This window comes from Peromyscus leucopus, chromosome 19 (assembly GCF_004664715.2).
Source record: "Peromyscus leucopus breed LL Stock chromosome 19, UCI_PerLeu_2.1, whole genome shotgun sequence".
Taxonomy (NCBI): domain Eukaryota; kingdom Metazoa; phylum Chordata; class Mammalia; order Rodentia; family Cricetidae; genus Peromyscus; species Peromyscus leucopus.
Window position 1 is genome coordinate 15,158,344 of NC_051079.1, and position 18,368 is coordinate 15,176,711.

At 38.2% G+C, this 18,368-nt stretch overlaps 1 protein-coding gene across 4 annotated transcripts in view; it reads left to right on the forward strand.

Annotated features, from left to right (window-relative positions):
• The window catches only part of Kiaa1328 (KIAA1328 ortholog), a 284,149-nt gene that overhangs the window by 37,808 nt on the left and 227,973 nt on the right, over nucleotides 1-18,368 (forward strand). For all 4 annotated transcript variants that reach the window (XM_028867149.2, XM_028867152.2, XM_037197016.1 and 1 more), the window contains exon 5: nucleotides 15,608-15,723. In XM_028867149.2, the coding sequence (XP_028722982.2) occupies nucleotides 15,608-15,723 (116 nt within the window). The remainder of the gene's footprint in view (nucleotides 1-15,607; nucleotides 15,724-18,368) is intronic.

Sequence of the window (18,368 nt, forward strand, 5' to 3'; positions counted from 1 at the left end):
CAGAGCTCTGTAGCTTCAGAAGGACTTTCCCAACTGTTTGGATGTTCACTGAGACATTTATATCTGGGTTTGGGCAAATGCTTGTTTTAGTACATATGTTGATATAGCTGTGTGATGTTTTTCATTTTCGAGTTCTTTGTACTAACATGAATTTTAATTTAAGAAATCATAAAAAGTAAAGATGCCTGTAAGGTGTATTAATGCTTTTAAGTGGAAATGTATGAATAAAAGATACAAAATAAAATTTATCATTGGCATAATAGGCTAGAACAATGAATTCATTGAAATATTGTAAAAGACAATAAGAGGGTATGACATGAGTAGTGTATTAAAGATCAAACCATCGTGACACATACATTTAATCCCAGCACTCGGGAGGCAGAGATAGACAGATCTCTGAGTTCAAGGCCAGCCTGGTCTACAGAAAGAGACCCTATGTGGAAAAGAAAAGAAATCAAATGGGGGCAAGTGTCAGAAGATTTAGGAAACTTACATATTCCTTTAAGGTGTTCAGGTATAGCATGGGTAAGGAGTTTCAGCTCTTATGCAAACTTGCTGATATTATTCCAGGAGATGTTTGAAATTTATTTATAGAAAGGCATGATGATGAGACAGCACAGATAAATAAAATACACCCCTTATTCATAGTGAATATGAGTGAGCAAAATTGTGCTAGCACATAAGAAAACAAACAGACTTTGAAATTTCGGCTATGAGTTAACAGTCTTACTTACTTATTTTCATATATTCACGGAGCCTTCCCACTTGTGTTAATTGCACAAATAACATTAGTATACAGAGGTGAACCAAAATTCAGAGGCTAATGAAGAATAGGTACAACAAGGAGAAATTACAGTGATGTGAATTACATTGCTTATGGAAGAAAATACTAAGGGGTGAGTTGATAAATAAGTTTCAAGTTTCAAGTAAATGAAGGGGTTTCCCTAAGGTGTCTAGCATTGACTTACATGTGCAGAAGGGTAAGTAGGATATTGACTGAGCTTTCTCTAGAAAGATTTAGGATAAAGAGAATTCTTGTTGCAGTTGTTGAGTTATATGACCTCAGAAAGTCTTTCACTGTAGCATTAATGAATTGTCTGCATAGATGGTAAAAGTAGCATCATTTACAGAGACCTGAGCGATGACTAGCTTTGCAAAGCATTGTTGCTTGTGCTGAAAGATGGTGGCAGTTCTCTGTATGCATGTCCTTGTTTACTAGGACCTTTGAGGTGGCAACGGGTGCTGTGGACTAATACATAGATTGTTTTGTTGACCTTATTGTTGAAGAAAAATAAGTTTCAACATTGTAAAATAATTCTAGTCACAGCTGCAATACTGGATAGGGATGAACTTTATTCTAGAGGAATCTAAAAAGCCTTCTGTTTCCTGTCTTGGTTCCATTGTCAGTTTATGCATTGTTCCCAAGAGACTGCTTTTGCAGTAACTTATTTGAGGACAAGTTCCTTTTGAGGCCCAGATACTCTGATTTTTCCCAGAGGACGGTTTGCTAGTTCTACTTGACATTTCTGAGATACAAAACAAAAAACAAACAAAAATATCATTAGTTTTCCATTGTAAAGTGAGTAGATCATTATTTTATTTTCTCTTTTTAAAAAACATCTATTATAACCTTTAGGTAAGAATTAAATGTACATTGCCCTACAGTAGGAACATTAGACTTTGATTTTTTTAGTTACTTAAGAGTTTTTGCTTCTTTTTGAAGCTTTTATGGATCATTTTGGGGTTATGGGATGACATACATAATTAATTACATAGGAATTTTAAGAAAAGATGAATTTTTAACTTCCTGTAGTTAGAAAGTCATTTAACGGTATAGAACGATATATGTTCTGTCTTTAAGCCTTTTTTAGAAACATAATTATCATCTTATACTCAAATTTTTGATAATTTAAAAGTATTTGAATAAGACAACAAAGATTTTTAGATATGCTTCAGTAACATGTTAGCTTCAGCAGAGGTCAAAATATTACATCTTTATTTACTCTATATAATATAGTTTTCTTTTCATTTTGAATTTCCTGGGAAATATGCCAATATTAAAACTCTTGCTTGAAACTACGTATTAAGTGAAAAAATTGAGACTGTTTCTTCTCCCTTTTCTTTCTATACATTTTTATACATTTTCTATTAAAGAAATAGTGAGCCACACCAGGAATTTATGGCTGATATATTTGTATTAATGAAACTGCACTCCTTAATTGTAGCTCAACAATGTTATTTCCTTAAGATTGCTTATTTATTTATTTATTTGAAGTTCTGATTCAGGGTTTCACTGTGTTGTCATTTATTATGTCTTTTTAGTGTTCTCTAATTTGTAACAGTATTTCAGTCCTTCTTGACCATGTTACTTTTAAAGAGTATCAATCATATATTTTGTGGAATTTTCCTAAATCTGGATTTGTCCATTTTCTCTTAGTAAGATTCAAGCACTGCATTTGTACCAAGAGTAGGAAAGAAGTACTGTGCCCTTTGCTGAATCTTTGTGAGGTGGGGACGTACTGCTCCAGGTTTCACTATTGTGAAGTTGGTTTTTCCCTTTTATAATTAGTACATATTGTAGTTCTGTGGGATATAATCTAATGCTAATTAATGTTTTGTTATTAAACTTGCTCTCGCTTAGGAAATGGAAAGGGAATGTTAGGAAAATAAGTGCAAAACCAAGTAGGTAAGCATATGTAATTATATAATTAAGTCTGATGATTTACAGGGTGTTATTCCTCATCTTATAATAATAAAGATGTGGACTTAAAAATAGAGCTGAGATCAAAGAGTAACCCATTAGCCCAAGACCTAAGGAGACCTACGTTGCTAGGGAAAGGTAGCAGTGAGCACTAGTGTACCTGGACTCCCTAGAAACAAATGGGGTTTTCAACTGAAGTATGTGGGAAATTGCAGAAGGCCAGCGGTGGGCAGGTAAGAGTGGATCCCCTGGGACAGCAAACTAGGGGGAACTGGAACCCTTTTGATGATGTTTGTTCATAGGCTCCATTTGGCAAGACAACTGGTTTCTCTTGGTGCAGGTGGTGGAAGGGAAACTGCACTTGCCAGGAGGATGACAGGAAGGTTCTCTGTCTTCCTCTGTGAAACAAAACACGTTTTCAGGAAGAGTATGTGATCATTAAAAACTGCCTAACATGGTGGGAAGGAGGTGCAAAACTCAATGGATGGAAGAGTTACATGCTGGTCCCCAAATTATAGAAGAAAGACAATAATACTTCATAGACCTAGGCTGGTCAGGACTGTTTAGTATAGGTATAATCACAGGAACCCCAACCCAAAGAAAACTGCCATAGCCCAGACTACCAAGTGTATAGTAAATGTAGAAACTCACCAGGCTGGGAAAGAAAGCTGAGTGTGCGGCAGACATTGAGAAGAAGCATCTGGTCTACCCAAAGGGAACTTTTGCCTAGAGGAATTTGATGCCTGTGGTACACTGAGGATCAAGAGTAGCAACAAACTTCAAAGCAGTCTATTCATGATGAGATTAATAGAGTCTGAGCCAAGAAGTGGTCTGCTTAGTTCTGAGCATTGGAATGTATTCTTTGTTGAGCTTCCCAAGATATTCAGACATCAGTAAACAACGAGGCACAGGAGGAAGAAGAGAAATATGAGAGACAGCAACAGAGGCAGATGCAGTTAGGATGCACATGCTGCTGAGCAAGCTGATGAGGAATTTAAAGCAATTGATTAGCACATTTAAAATCTGTGTTCTCTATGGGTGCCCAATGCATTACAACAAAAATATGCCAGCTTAAAATACTGGCAAGTTTCTTGGAGGATTTGCTAATTGAAAAATTTTGAACCTGAACATTAATCTCTTAAACATCTTTCCTGTTTATATTGAGATATAAACTTTAATTTTTCTAAAGCCTCAATGAAAGTTTCAGCTTTTGGCTTTATCTCTAAAACATGTTTTACATGATGATATCCAGTATTTAAAATACACTCAGAAGAATATTTTTAAAAATTTGGCCTTCCCCCTCGTGTGTGTGTGTGTGTGTGTGTGTGTGTGTGTGTGTGTGTGTGTGTGTGTGTGAAGGCTAACAGTCTTGGAAATTACTAAAGTCTTGCTCATTGTAGCTTAATGGTTTGGTTGAGCTAACTTTCTCTGGCCAATTTACTCTAAGCATCAAGAAGAAATAAGCTAACATCTTCCGCATTTACTTGACTCTTGGCTTCCATTGGAGTTAGCAAGTGAGCATTAACAGAAGTCAGTGTCTTTTGTGACCAAATCATAGGTGTGATATTCTTGATTGAGCCCTAACCTTAGCAACATGAGTACCACAATGGGGGGAAGGGTCACTGAAGTCCAATGAGATGTTTGTTGGTTACTCCAATAATAAAGTACCACTACTGCGTCTTTGGGGATACCTTACTATAGTGGTCATTGTTGTGTTTGTAGGCTTTATATCTGGGTAGGACTGTTGATTGATTTTCTCCCTTGGCAGCTTGCATATTACCAGATATGCTAGCTAGTCCTTAGGGAAGAGGCTTTCAGGTCAATTCCAGCTGAATTCCTCCAAGTCCTATGTCTAAAGTGTGTGGTGTCTGCAGCAATAGTTAAGTTCTTGGAGACAACTAAGTGGAAGAGCGATAGCCTATATTATTTGAAGAGTTTCTTGGACACCCCTGATGAACAACTCAAAATGAGATTTCCACTTTTTGCCTCAGGGTTCTTGTTAGATAGTTTGTGGTTTTTGGGGAGCATTATCACCCCAGTTGTTGTAAATTAATTTAAATTAATGTGTGTGTGCATGTAGTAGATGCGTATTTGTAATTAATCATAACTTAATGTTTCCCTATGTTTTTTCAAGTAACTATAATGTTATGTATCCTTTTGCCCTCACCTCTGTATTGCCCTCCTCCCCTCCCCAGATAAAGTGCCCCACCCCATTCTTTTCATTATCACCCTACACAGCTCCTATGTCCTACTGTCTTCTCTAGGGCTCCATTTCTCCCACTACTATGGTCTCTTTACACTCCCCTGGTTTCTGCATTTAGTCCATCTAAAGATTTGGATCTGGGATCCACAAAGAAAGAAGAACATGTTGCATTTGTTTTTCTTGGTCTGGGTTACCTTACTCAATATAGTATTTCCTAGTTCTATCCATTTACCTGCGAATTTCATGATTTTCTTTTTCTTTACACCTGAATACTATTGTGAATGTGTACCACATTTTCATTATCCAGTCATCATTTGCCGGACATTTAGGTTGTTTCTGGTTCCTAGCTATTGTGAATGGAGTAGCAGTAAACATGGCTGAGCAAGTATCTGTGGAGTAAGATATGAAGTCCTTTGTTAAATCTACTTTTGGTATTTTTGAGAATTCTCTGATTCCTATAATTGCTGTGTCAGTTTGTAGTCCTACCAACAGGTTTGAGAGTTCTCCTTTCCCTACATTTCACCAGCATTTGTTGATCTTAGAAACTATGACTGGGATAATATGAAATCTCAAAGTAGTTTTAATTTGCATTTATTTAATTTCTAAAGATGTTGAACACTTTGAAATCAATAGTCCTTAGTCATTTTAATAACTTCTTTTGAGAACTCTGTGCTCAGATTGATTGTCCAATTTTCAGTTGGGTTGTTTGTATTCTTGAGTATTTCTTTGAGTTCTTTGTATATTTTGGAAATTAACTCTCTATCAGATATATAGCTGGCAAAGATCTCTCATTTCTGTGCTTGTTCATTCTTATTGATTATTTACTTTGCTAGATAGAAAGAAGCATTTTAGTTTTGTAAGGCCCTGTCTGTTGTTGGTTTTGATTCCTGTAAAAATGGAGTCCTGTTCAGAAAGTCACTTCCTACACCTATATCTTATAGGTGCTTTCTGTGTTTTCTTCCAGCAGTTTTAACAATTCAGATTTCATACTAGGACCTTTGGTCCATTTGAAGTTTATTTTTATGCAGGGTGATGTAGTGTGAAGTTTCTCCAGTCCTGCCAAGCTCCTGCAGTCCTGTGGCCACTCATAAAATAATTGCTCAGACGCTTATGTTAATTAAAACTGCTTCACCATTAGCTCAGGCTTACCACTGACTAGCTCTTTACACTTAAACTCAGCCCATTTCTATTAATCTATATGTCATCATGTGTCCCATGGCTTTGCCTGTGTGCTGTTAAATGCTGCTCCCTGGATGGTGAGCTGGCGTCTCCTGACTCAGCCTTCCTCTTCCCATAATTCTCCTTGTCTCCTTATCCTGCATGTACTTCCTGCCTGGCTACTGACCAATCAGTGTTTTATTAAACCAGTGTACAAAAGCATTATTCCATAGCAGGGTGATAAGATATGGGTCTGATTTCATTCTTAGTACTGTGACTGAAAATCAATCAGTTGAAATCAAATTTTAGTCAAAAATCAATTTTGATTTTAAATTAAAAAAAGAGACTTTTCCTGAACTCCCAGTTTTGTTTGATTAATCTATAGGTTTATCACACCATCTTTGTTAGTGTAGTTTCCAGTAAGTTTTTAAATTGAGAGGAATATACATGCACTCTGGGGATCTAAAATAAGGTCCACAAGCTTGTGAATGAAATGATTTAACACCAGACCATCTCTCCAGCTCCACTCTTGTGTAACAGCATTTCACATGATTTCATTTATTTCAGTCTTAATTTCTTTCAGTAGTGTTTTGCAGTTGTCAGGTATTAAGTCTTATACTCCTTGTGTTGATTTTACCTGATTATATTTTATTCCCACAACTAAATTGTAAGTGGAGTTATTTTTTAATTGTATTTCGAGTTGTTCACTGCTAGGATATAATCATACAGCTGGCTTTTGCAATTTTCTGTGGGAGCCTGTATTTTCTACGATCTCCTTTATTATAGTTTTTTTTTTTTTTAGTGAATTTTATAATTTTTCTCCCATCCCTGTGTAGCTTCCATATTCAAATGTGAGTCGGTGATATGGTCACAGATAATTTCTTAGTTTTCTATATGAAGTTGTATAATACAAAGTAGACATGGATTCATTTCTTCCATTAGAATCTGGATACAAGTCTCTACTGCTTGATTGCCTTGGTTGTCAGCTAATACTGTGCTGAATTCTTGGTTCCTGAACATAACAGAATTCCTTCAGTTTTTCACCATTAAGTATAGTGTTTTTATGGGTTTTCAATAGATCACCTTTTTTTCCTCTCATTTTTAATTTTCTTAATTTTTTAATACTTTTATATTTTTATATATATTTCAGTTTATTTTTTTTTCCATTTCATGCACATCGGTGTTTTGCCTACATGTATCTCTGTGTAAGGGTGTTGGTTCCTCTGGAACTGGAGCTCCTGAGAGTTGTGAGTTGTCACATGGGTACTGAGAATTGAACCTGTGTCCTCTGGAAGAACAGCCAATGCTCTTAACTGCTGAGGCATCTTTCCAGCCCCATTTTTTAATTTTAAAATTAAAATACACTTAGAAATATATCACCTTCCCTTTTCCTTTCCACCCTCAACTCCTCCCATGTACTGCCCTTGCCCTTTCTCAAGTTCATGGCTTTTTTTTCTTAAATTATTGTTTTACATATTTGTTTTTCCTTCAGTATATAAATGATTGCCTGCTGAATACGTATACTGTTACTTGTGTGTATGTGTTTCTGGGCTGACCATTTGGTATTGATAACCAGTGGGGCCTCTCTCCTTGGGAACACTATTTCCCCCATTCTCAGCCCTCCTTAGTTCTTATTTAGGATAGGGTTCTTTGACGTTTTCCCTTTCTGTGTTAGTGTGTCTCTTGGTATCATCTATTTTTTTCTTTCCTATTTATTGAAAGTTTTTGTAATCATTAAGTTCTTTTAGATTTTTTTCAAATGCTTTTTATGTACCTACTATAATTAATCATATATATATATATATATATATATATATATATATATATATATATATATATATTTTGGTTTTTCGAGGCAGGGTTTCTCTGTGTAGCTTTTCGCCTTTCCTGGAACTCGCTTTGGAGACCAGGCTGGCCTCGAACTCACAGAGATCCGCCTGCCTCTGCCTCCCGAGTGCTGGGATTAAAGGTGTGTGCCACCACCGCCCGGCCAATCATATACTTTTTTGTCTATGGTTCTATTAATGTGTGGTACATTACATCACTTCAGATTTAAATGTTGAACTGACTTGCATTCCTAATATAAATCCTAGCTGGTCATGACATACAGTTACTTTTTTATATACCTGGATTCTGTTTGCTAGTGTCTTGCTGAGGATTTTTGAATCTATATTCATAAGAAATATGTATCTGTAGTTCTTAGAATCTTTGCAAACATTGCTTCATCTGTGATTGCCAAAGTACTATATTCTTTTAGACAGTACATTTTAAATATCTGCACAATGTTAAAAGTTATCAAAAGGAAATTAGACTCTTTCACTGGAATATATTTTAATTTTGAAATCCATTAATTTTTTTTTTTTTTAGCCATGCTGCTGTTTGTTTGCAAACCATGTGTCTCTTTCTCTCGGGAAGTATACTATGAAACTGCTCTTGCTCTAAAGGGAGAAATGATAGAATTATATAATAATCCCCAAAATAGGAACTGGAAATAGAAAGATAGTAACTCTGCCTAACTCTGAAGTCGAACACAGAATTGCATATGCAGTTATACAATATCATTCTGCTTGAATGTGAGCTGGTGTGTTTAGGGGTCTACAGGTCTTTCCAATTCATTTTTTTCTTTAACTTTTAAGATTATTATATAACTAAATCGTATCTCCCTGCCTTTTCCTTTCTTCAAACCCTGTGATATATCCCTCCTTGTTGTCTTTCAAATTCATGGACTCTCTTTTTTTTTACTGTTGTTACATGCGTGTGTGTGTGTGTGTGTGTGTGTGTGTGTGTGTGTGTGTGTGTGTATTCCTGCTCATTCTGTATAATGTTACTTGTATGTATGTTTTCAGGGCTGACCATTTGTTATTGAATAGCCAGTTGGTGTTCTCTTGCCCGGGGAAGAGTTTCTCCAACTCTCAGCGTTCCTTAGTTGCCTATTGTTCTTTGTGCAGGGCTGAGGCCTCACAGTCATTACCGTGTCCACTTTGGTGTGTCTATTGCTGGAGTCTCTTGTTCAGCTTAAGTGTGGGCAGTCATGTTTAATGAGACGTTATGAGTCTAGCTTCAAACATTGCTTGGAGGCACAGTCTCATGTTAGACGTACAATCCTGTGGCTCTTATCCTCTTTCTACTCCTTAGTCTACAATGTTCCCTGAGGTTTAGATGTGGGAAGGTTTTGTAGATGTATCCATTGGGACTGGACTCCACAACTCTGCATTTTGATTGGCTGTGATTTTCTATAATGGTCTTTGTATGTTGCAAAGAGAAGTTTGATTGATAAGGGGTAAGAACTATATTTATTTGTGTGTATAAGGGCAAATATTTAGAGTTTACTTAGGGCTTGTGCTGGTTTAGTAAAATGGTGATTGTAGGTTCTCTCTCCTCCAAGATCCATGACTTCACTAGGGTAGTTGGCTAGATTTCCAGTGCCAGGCATGATTTCTTTCTTGTTGAGTGAGTCTTAAGTTCAAGTAGAGAGCTATTGGTTATAGCCAAAATACGTTTGCCACTGCTATATTCTTAGGGTTATCATGGCACGATGCTCGTTGATGTGCTTCATAGGCATCATAGCTGAGTAGGGCTGTTGCTTGTTTCCTTCTTTTGGAAGCTTGGCAACTTCTAGTTCCATGAAAGCTAGTCCTCAGGTAGGAGGCTTTCAGGTCAGTTCCAGCTCAGAGGCCTCCAAGTCCTGATGTCTTCAGCAATAGGGACTTAACTTCCGCCTCTGGGGGTGGGGGGCAGCCAAGGATAATAGCAATGGCCTGTATTTTGAAGAAGTCTCTTGGACAACCCTGACCAGCTACTCAAAAGGGAGATTCTCATTCCTTGTGTTAGGGTTTTTGTTAGGTAGTCTCAGCTCTTAAAGGGATCATTGTCAGCCTAGATGAGAAAATTTATTAAAACTATACATGTATTTTCATACACAGACTTACATATATAATAGGGTTTTTTTGTTTTCTTGGTAAACAGTTAATAGTATGATTTCTTCTGACCGTTTTCAGACCTCCTTACTGCTCTTTCACCCTTCTCATTTTCATTTCTTCTGTATTTATCTATCTCATTCTTCTCTAATTAGGGACCTCCCCATCCATTTCCCTAATCAGATCACTTGTACACTGCTGTTCTTTTATTATTCCCTCTCTACCTCACCCTGGCCACATTGCCTTTTATTGTACTAGTTTCTGCAGTTATTCCAGGATATGTTCTCACATATGAGATTTGGAGCTAGGAGCTCCAGATGCGAGAGAACATGTGATATTTTGGAGTCTGGATGACCTCAATCAATATAACTCTTCTAAGTTCCGCCCATTTACCTGCAGACTTCATGATTGCATTTTTCTTTACAGATCAATATTATTCCATTGTGTCTTTGTAACACTTTTTCATTATCCATTCTTCAGTTCAAGGACATTTAGATTGTTTCCTTTTCCTAGCTGTTGTGGCCAGGGCAGCAATGAACATGGCTGCGCAAGTATCGTGGAGTATGATGTCAAGTGCTTTGGGTGTATGCCAAGGAGTGGTATAGTCATGTCGTAGGCAGATATATTTTCAGCTTTGATAATTTTCCACACTGATCTCCATACTGGCTCTACGAGTTGGTGTTTCCACCGACAGTGAGTGAGGATTCCCTTTTCTCTGCAGCTCTCCCAGTGTTTGTTGTCAGGTGTTCATTGATCTTTGCCATTCTGACTTTAAGTTGCTAATAGGAGATGGCTCCCATTATGTTTTTTTTTTAAGTAGGCACTTAGTGCTTTGAACTTGCCCCATAACTTCCTTCATGTGTTCCAAAGGTTTGAGTTTGTTGTGCTTTCATTTTCATTCAATCCTAAAACGTTTTTAATTTCCTTCTTAATTTCTATCTTGAGAAATTTTCAACTCAGCAGTGAGTTATTCGGTTTTCATGAATCCGTATACTTTCTATTGTTGTTGGTATCCAGCTTTTAATCCATGATAGTTATTCAGTTTTCTTATATGTGTTGAGACTCACTTTGTGTCCAAGTGTATGGTCAATTTTGGAGAAAGGTCCATGAATTGTAGAGAAGGTATATTATTTTGTGTTTGGGCGAAATGTTCTGTAAATATCTGTAGGGCCCATTTGGTTTATAACATTAGTTAACTCCAGCATTTCCCTGTTTATTTTTTGTCTGGATGACCTGTCCATTGATGAGAGTGGGTTACTGAAGTTACCAACTATCATGCTGTGAGGGTCAATATGTGATTTTAGCTGTAGTAGTTTTTCTTTTATGAATGTGTGTGTCCTTGTGTTTGGTGTATAAATGTTTAGAATTGCAGTATTCTGTTGGTGGATGTGGTGGTATTGTGTTCCCCAAATTATTGTGCACCCTAATAAATTTATCTGGGGTCAGATAGAACAGAACAGCCACTAGATACAAAGGCTAGAAAATGGTGGCACTCACACCTTTAATCCTAGCATTCCAGAGGCAGAAATCCATGTGTTCAAGGATACAGCCAAGCATGGTGACTCACGCCTTTAATCCCAAGAAGTGAGCCTTTAATCCCAGGGAGTGATGGCAGAAAGGAAAGATATATAAGGCGTGAAGACCAGGAACTAGAAGCATTTTGGCTGGTTAAGCTTTCAGGCTTCTAGCAGCAGTTCAGCTGAGAGCCATTTGAATATGAGGACACAGAGGCTTCCAGTCTGTGGAAACAAGATCAGCTGAGAAGTTGGCCAGGTGAGGAAGCTGTGGCTTGTTCTGTCTCTCTGATCTTCCAGTGTTCACCCCGATAACTGGCCTCAGGTTTGATTTTATTAATAAGAACTGTTAAGATTCCTGCTACAGGTGAATATTTCCATTGATGAGTATGTAGTGTCTTTCCCGATCTCTTCTGAATAGTTTTAGCTTGAAGTCTATTTTGTCAGATATTAAAATGGCTACCCCTGCTTGCTTCCTGGTCCATTTGCTTGAATATATTATTCTATCCTGTCACTCTGAGTTGATGTATGTCCTTGATGGTAAGGTGTGTTTTTTGGATAAAGGAAAAGGATAGGTCCTGTTTTTGAATCTAGTATTTTATTGGGGAATATGAGACCCTTACTTTTTGAGAATTATGAGGAGTATTTGTTGATTTCCATTATTTTGTTGTATTGTGTGTGTTTTTTTCCTCTTGATTTGCTTGTCTTATATTATTTGTTTCTTGTATCTTCTTGAGTGTGGAAGTTTTCAGGTGGAAGTTTTCCTTTTAGTGTCTTCTATAGTGTTGGGTTTGTATATACATATTGCTTAAATATATACATAAGGCTTAAATTTGTTTTTATCATGGAATGTTCTTTTCCATCTATTATGATTGAAAGTTTTGCTGGATATAGTAGTCTGGGCTGGCATCTTTGGTCTCTTAGAGTTTGTAGAACATCTGTCCAGGCCCTTCTGGCTTTTAGAGTCTCCATTGAGAAGTCAGGTGTTATTCTAATAGGTCTGGTTTTATAAATTACTTGGTTTTTCCTCTTGTGCTTTTAATATTCTGTCTTTGTATGTTTAGTGTTTTGATTATTATGTGTTGTTGGGAATTTCTTTTCTGGTCCAGTCTATTTGGTGTTCTGTATACTTGTACATTGATAGACATCTCTTCCTTTAGGTTAGGGAAATTTTCTTCTGTGATTTTGTTGAAAATATTTTTCTATACCTTTGAAATGGGTTTCCTCTTCTTCCTCTATTCCTATCATTTGTAGATTTGGTCTTTTCACTGTGTCCCGGATTTCCTGCATATTCTGTGCCTGGATTATTTTAGATTTAACATACTATTTGACTGAAATATCCATTTGTTCTACTTTATCTTCCATGCTTGAAAGGTTCTTTTTATTGTCTTGCACTCTGTCACTGAGGCTTACCTTTAAGGTTTTTGTTTGACTTCCTAATTTTTCATTTTCAGTTAGTCTCAGCTTGGATTTTCTTTAGTGATTGTATTTCTATTTTCACGTCTTGAGCTGTTGTTTTCACAGACTTCATTATGGGATTTCTTTATATCCTCTTTATGGTTCTTGAACATATTCATAATTGCTGTCTTGAAGTCTTTGTCTTATATTTCAGCTATATTGCGTTTCTCTGGGCCTACTGTAGTACACTTACTGGGTTCTTTCTGCTGGAGGCATGGTCTTAGCTCTTGATGTTTGTCATTTTGCACTGGTGTCTAGACATCTGGGGTTTGGACTAGGTATTTGTCTTAGTTACTAATGCTGTGATGAAACATCATGACCAAAGCAACTTGGGGAGGAAAGGGTTTATCTAGCTAATACTTCCACATCATTATTCGTCATCGAAGAAAGTCAGGACAGGAACTCAAACAGGGCAGGACCTGTTGCAGAAGCTATAGAGTCGTGATGCTTCTTGGCTTGCTTATCACGGCTTACTCAGCCTGCTTTCTTACAGAACCCCATGACCACTACTCCAAGGAAGGCACTGCTCACAGTGGACTGAGCCCTCTGCCATCAATCACTAAATAAGAAATGCCCTATATCTGAATCTTATGGAAGCATTTTCTCAATTGAGGTTCGCTCCTTTCAGATAAATCTAGCTTATGTCAAGTTGACGTAATACTTGCCAGCATAGTGTTGATACATGTTTTGTCTTTGTTAGGTGGCTATTCCTTTCTTTGCTTTCTGTTGCTCCCTCTTGATCTTAGGAAAGTATGGTGGCAGTGTGTTGCCTGGTAGAAAGTGCCCCTGCGGGTCAGTGGGTGGTGAAGAGGCATGGATGTGGCTAGATGGAAAGGCTGAGAGCGGCTTCACAAGGACAAATGGGGCTATTCACACCACGTGGGGGCTCCTAGGGAGTTGGATGTGTGGTCAGAAAAGGGGCTTCTGTTAGTAGGTGCAGCAAGGTAGAGAATAATCTGGAAAGACAGGGATGAGATGTCCAGGGTGATCCCGAGTCTGAACCTGGAGTTGGAGTTGAATGGAGTTGAGGTGACAGGAGGGGAGCTGTAAGCAGGTTGCTACTGGGCTGAGGATGGAAATGGAGAGATTGTAATGGAGAACAGGAAGGATAGCATGAATACCTGGCCTGACTCCCTGCCCGGTGTAGTCACTGGTTTTCCCAGGTTAAAAGTGTTTCTGGGTATTGGGGACTGACATTAAGAGATGAGGATGAATTAGAAGAGAAGACTTGAAGGGGTCCACAGGAAAAAGAAAAGCTGGGTCCACACCAGTGTTCTTGGAGTCTCCAGGGAATTGAGATAGGTTGGAAGGACAGGCCTGTGCACGCAGGCCACTACAGAGCTGGGGGTGAGACTGGAGAGACTGTAGTAGAGGGCAAGAGGAGAGTGAGAATCACCTACCCGACTCTAGGTGCAGTGCAGCCACCGAGGGTCCTAGGCAGAGAGTACTTCTAGGTATTGGTGGCTGACACAAGGAATGGGAATGGATTAGAATGGAGGGCCAAGAGGGTCCACAGGAAGGAGAAAGCTTGGTCTACCACAAGTTTTGGCACAGTCTCCAGGGAACAGAGATAGTGTCTCAAGTTCACTCTTGTCAATATGATTTATTTAATTCCTAATCTTACCTTCCTTCTGTGAAGACAAACCATGACCAAGGCAACTTTTGGAAGAGAAAACATTTAATTGGGCCTTGTTTGCAGTTTCAGAGGTTTAGTCCATTATCATCATGGCAGAAGCATGGCAGCACACATGGCACCTGAGCAGTAGCTGGGAATTACATTCTGATCCACAGTCAGAGAGAGTGAGACAGAGATTCAGCCTGGTGTGGACTTTTGAAACCTCAAAATCCACCCCCAGTGACACACTTCCTCCAACAAGGCTACACCTACTCCAACAATGCCACACCTCCTAATTCTTCTCAAATAGTGCCATTTCCTAATGACTGAGCATTCAAATATATGAGCCTGTGGGAGCCATTCTTTTCCAGACCACCACAGAGGGCTTTTGATATTAAAACATATAATGTTATCATATAGAGAAACATAAAATATGCAATAATATTTAACGTAAAATAGAAGACTTCAAGAGAAATCCATTCCTTCGGGCACCACCATTAGTCCTGTCGCTTAACTCTAACTGTCTTTTCATGTTAAGTCAGAGGACAGTTTGTGGATGTTTGGAGGACAGCCTCTGCAGAGTCCGTAGATGACGACAGTGGTAAAGGTTTTTGCTTAAGCTGTTGTTGTCCTTCCCAAGAATTAACAAGCCAGCACTGGACATGCACTCTGCCAGTTTCTGTCCTCTTCATGGTGCCAGTCCAGCTCTTCCCTCCATTTAGATTATTGCTCTGTTGACTAACCTATGGCCTACTCTAAGTGACACGGAGGCTGAGATCTTCTATTGTTACTTTGTGGTCTGACACTGCTTCAGTTAAAAATGTAGACCATGATTCTAACTGTTTCCTTCTTGTAGGTATCTTTTAAAATGTGGAGCATGAATGTTGCAAAGTTGAAGACTTTTATGGGAGAGTAAATTAAAAACAGAACTCCGTAAAAATCCTGTGTCAGAAGTGTCGTTTGGGTGAGCTGAAGCTGTAGGCATGTGGCTTTCTCCTGATGGACTTTACATTTTCTTTCCTTTTTTGGTCTTTCTTTCAGGATCAGTGAAGAAAAGGAAGTGACAGAGGAGCGCCTGAAGAGCGAGCAGGAGTCCTTTGAGAAGAAGATTCGGCAGTTGGAAGAACAGAATGAACTGATCATCAAAGAAAGGGAAGATATCCTTTAAAAGTCTCTTTCATTTTATGTACAGCAAGTACGACTCTTGTGTAAAGAAATTGTAAACTCCAGAGAAATAATTGTTCTAATTTATAACAGGGAATAAATCTGCATGTGCTGCCATTTCTAGGCAATCAGAAAGACACTTAGCAGCATGTGCTGGTGCTTCCTTTGTGCTTGATAAGGCCACCCAGCTGTTCTGCTGCTGTTATTACTCTGTGCAGCACAGATTTGTCAACCAAAACAGACAATGAGAAATTGGGACATTACCACAAAATGTTGGGTCTTCATTAAAATCTGCCCCACTACTATAGTGGAGGCTTAACTTCCTCATATTTAGATTTCTTCCTAGGTAAAGTTTAAAGAAATCCTATTCTGTTATGAACACTAGAATAAAAAAAAATCTAGAAAGCAGAACAACAGCTTATAGAATATATAGCTGCTGTTGTTGATAAATGTTTACACCATAGCATAAAACCAACAAGCAATGTCATGAAGCAGAAAGCTTTGCAATTTAAAGTTAGAAGTGTTTGGGTGCATGCACTGGTATAAGTGCGTGCGCGCGCGTGTGTGTGTGTGTGTGTGTGTGTGTGTGTGTGTGTGTGTGTGTGTGTATGTACCCATATACATAGTGCATTGTTTGTATAAAAATAAACACATTTTTTTTAAAGATTTGTTTTCTGTTTAAAGTATATGTATGTGTGGGGCTTTGTGTGTGTGTGGAGACATGTGCCCAAGGAGGCCAGAGAAAGGATCCCTGGAACTACAGTTACGGATGGCTGTTAGCTACTCCATATTGGTGCTAAGTACCTTTGGAAGGGCAGTAAACACTCTTAACCACTGAATCCTATTTCAAGCCCCAGTACAAACATATTTAAATTTAAAGGTTTTACTTAGAGGGATATGGGAATTAAAATAACCATACTTAGGTCTTTTCTCTTGGCCAGATAGAATTACATGATGACATAGATCAACGAGAGAAGCAATTGTTCCTAAACAGAGAGTGATGGATCTGCCAGCAAAAGCAATGTGTGAATGCTTGAAAGAACCATTGTCTTTATTGGCAGTATCATTACTAACTTGATGGTTATTATTTCAAAGGTTCTGCAAGTGACAGACATACTCCTATATTGACAATAATAATGCATTTGAAAATATTAGAGAACTCTAATTATAAAGATAAATTAACTAGCTTGAAAAATCACAAAACTGTAACTATAAAAAATGAGTTCTGAACTTTTTTTCACATAGTGGAAGCATATGATAGAAAATTAATAGTTAGGATTTTTACATTTGATTTGTTGAGTAGAACATTAATAAAGCTTATTGACTCCACAAGAGTAAAGTTTTTAGCTTTTTCCATTTTCTTTCTCTGTATGTGTTTCTCTCTCTGACTCTATCTCTGTCTCTCTCTGCTTCTTTACCTATGTGTCTGTCTATCTCTGTCACTCTCTTTCTGTGATTCTTTCTTTGTCCCTCTCTGATTCTGTCTCTGTCTATCTGTCTGACTACATCCCTCCATGGAAAACCATCTTGGGCCCCTTTTGGCTTGTATTGACTTCATTCTTCCAAGAATGTCAGCCCTCAGGGCAGAGACCATATTCTGCTGCTTTTCTCTCCATGTCAGAGAAATGCTGTTTATGGAAAATTCATAACACACTTTGGATAGCACTTTCCATAACTAGTGGTTTAGAAATCCAATGACATTTCCATTTAAGGGTTTGTTTTTCACATAATAAGAACTGGAGAGAGATGACCTCTGGTACTGATTTGTGGGTTAAAAGTTATCAGTGTTGGCAGCTCTACAGTTCTAGCTCCTAATGGCTGCTCCAGTCCAAAGGAACACATAGGGCAGGAAGAAAAGGGACTGGAGGTCTTGGCAACTGTTATTCCTCTCCATTGAAAAAGAAAATAGAAGAATTTTCTCAGGTGTCCTCCCGTCTTTCACCTGATAGTCTTTTATGGTATTATTGATATTATGTGGCTTTGCTGCTGCACGAAAGAGGCCGAGAAGGTTAAGTACACAGCTTGTCTCACTTGGATAGTATTACAAGCAGTGAGGGAGAAGGAGACTGAAGTTAGCATCCAACTCTGCTAGCAAAAGTAGGGGATGTAGAACTCACTTTTTCTATGGAAACGAAGAAGAAATATTTTGACCTTCCTGGGCCAGAAAGATGTACAGTGTCCAGTGGCATCAGGGTAAGTTGAGGAAAGAACATAGGAAAGATGGGTATTAGAATATTGGAAAGGTTGGGCAGCCAGAGTAAGTCCTTGATTATATAGTGTTATACTTAGGAAACTTATGTAGCTTCCCAGGAAGGTAGCACGTGATTTCAGTGGGCGATGACATTAGTACTCTATGAAGAATGGTGTTTTCAATGCTGAAGCTATATAAACTCATCATGCCCATAAATGGTCTCTTCTGGAAAGCACAGTGTTAAGATAGCCCAAGTCTATTGGAGTGGCACAGTATTTAATGTTTCCTCCAGGACTTAGTTCAAGACTCAACACACTATTTCACTAGCCTAAATCCAGAGTGATAGCAACTAAACCCACCGGTGTCCCTTTTGCCTTGTCTGTGGTTACTTTGTGCTTTAACTTCCACAAGTAGTTGCAACCAAGACCCTGGGATTCCCTTCGCCTA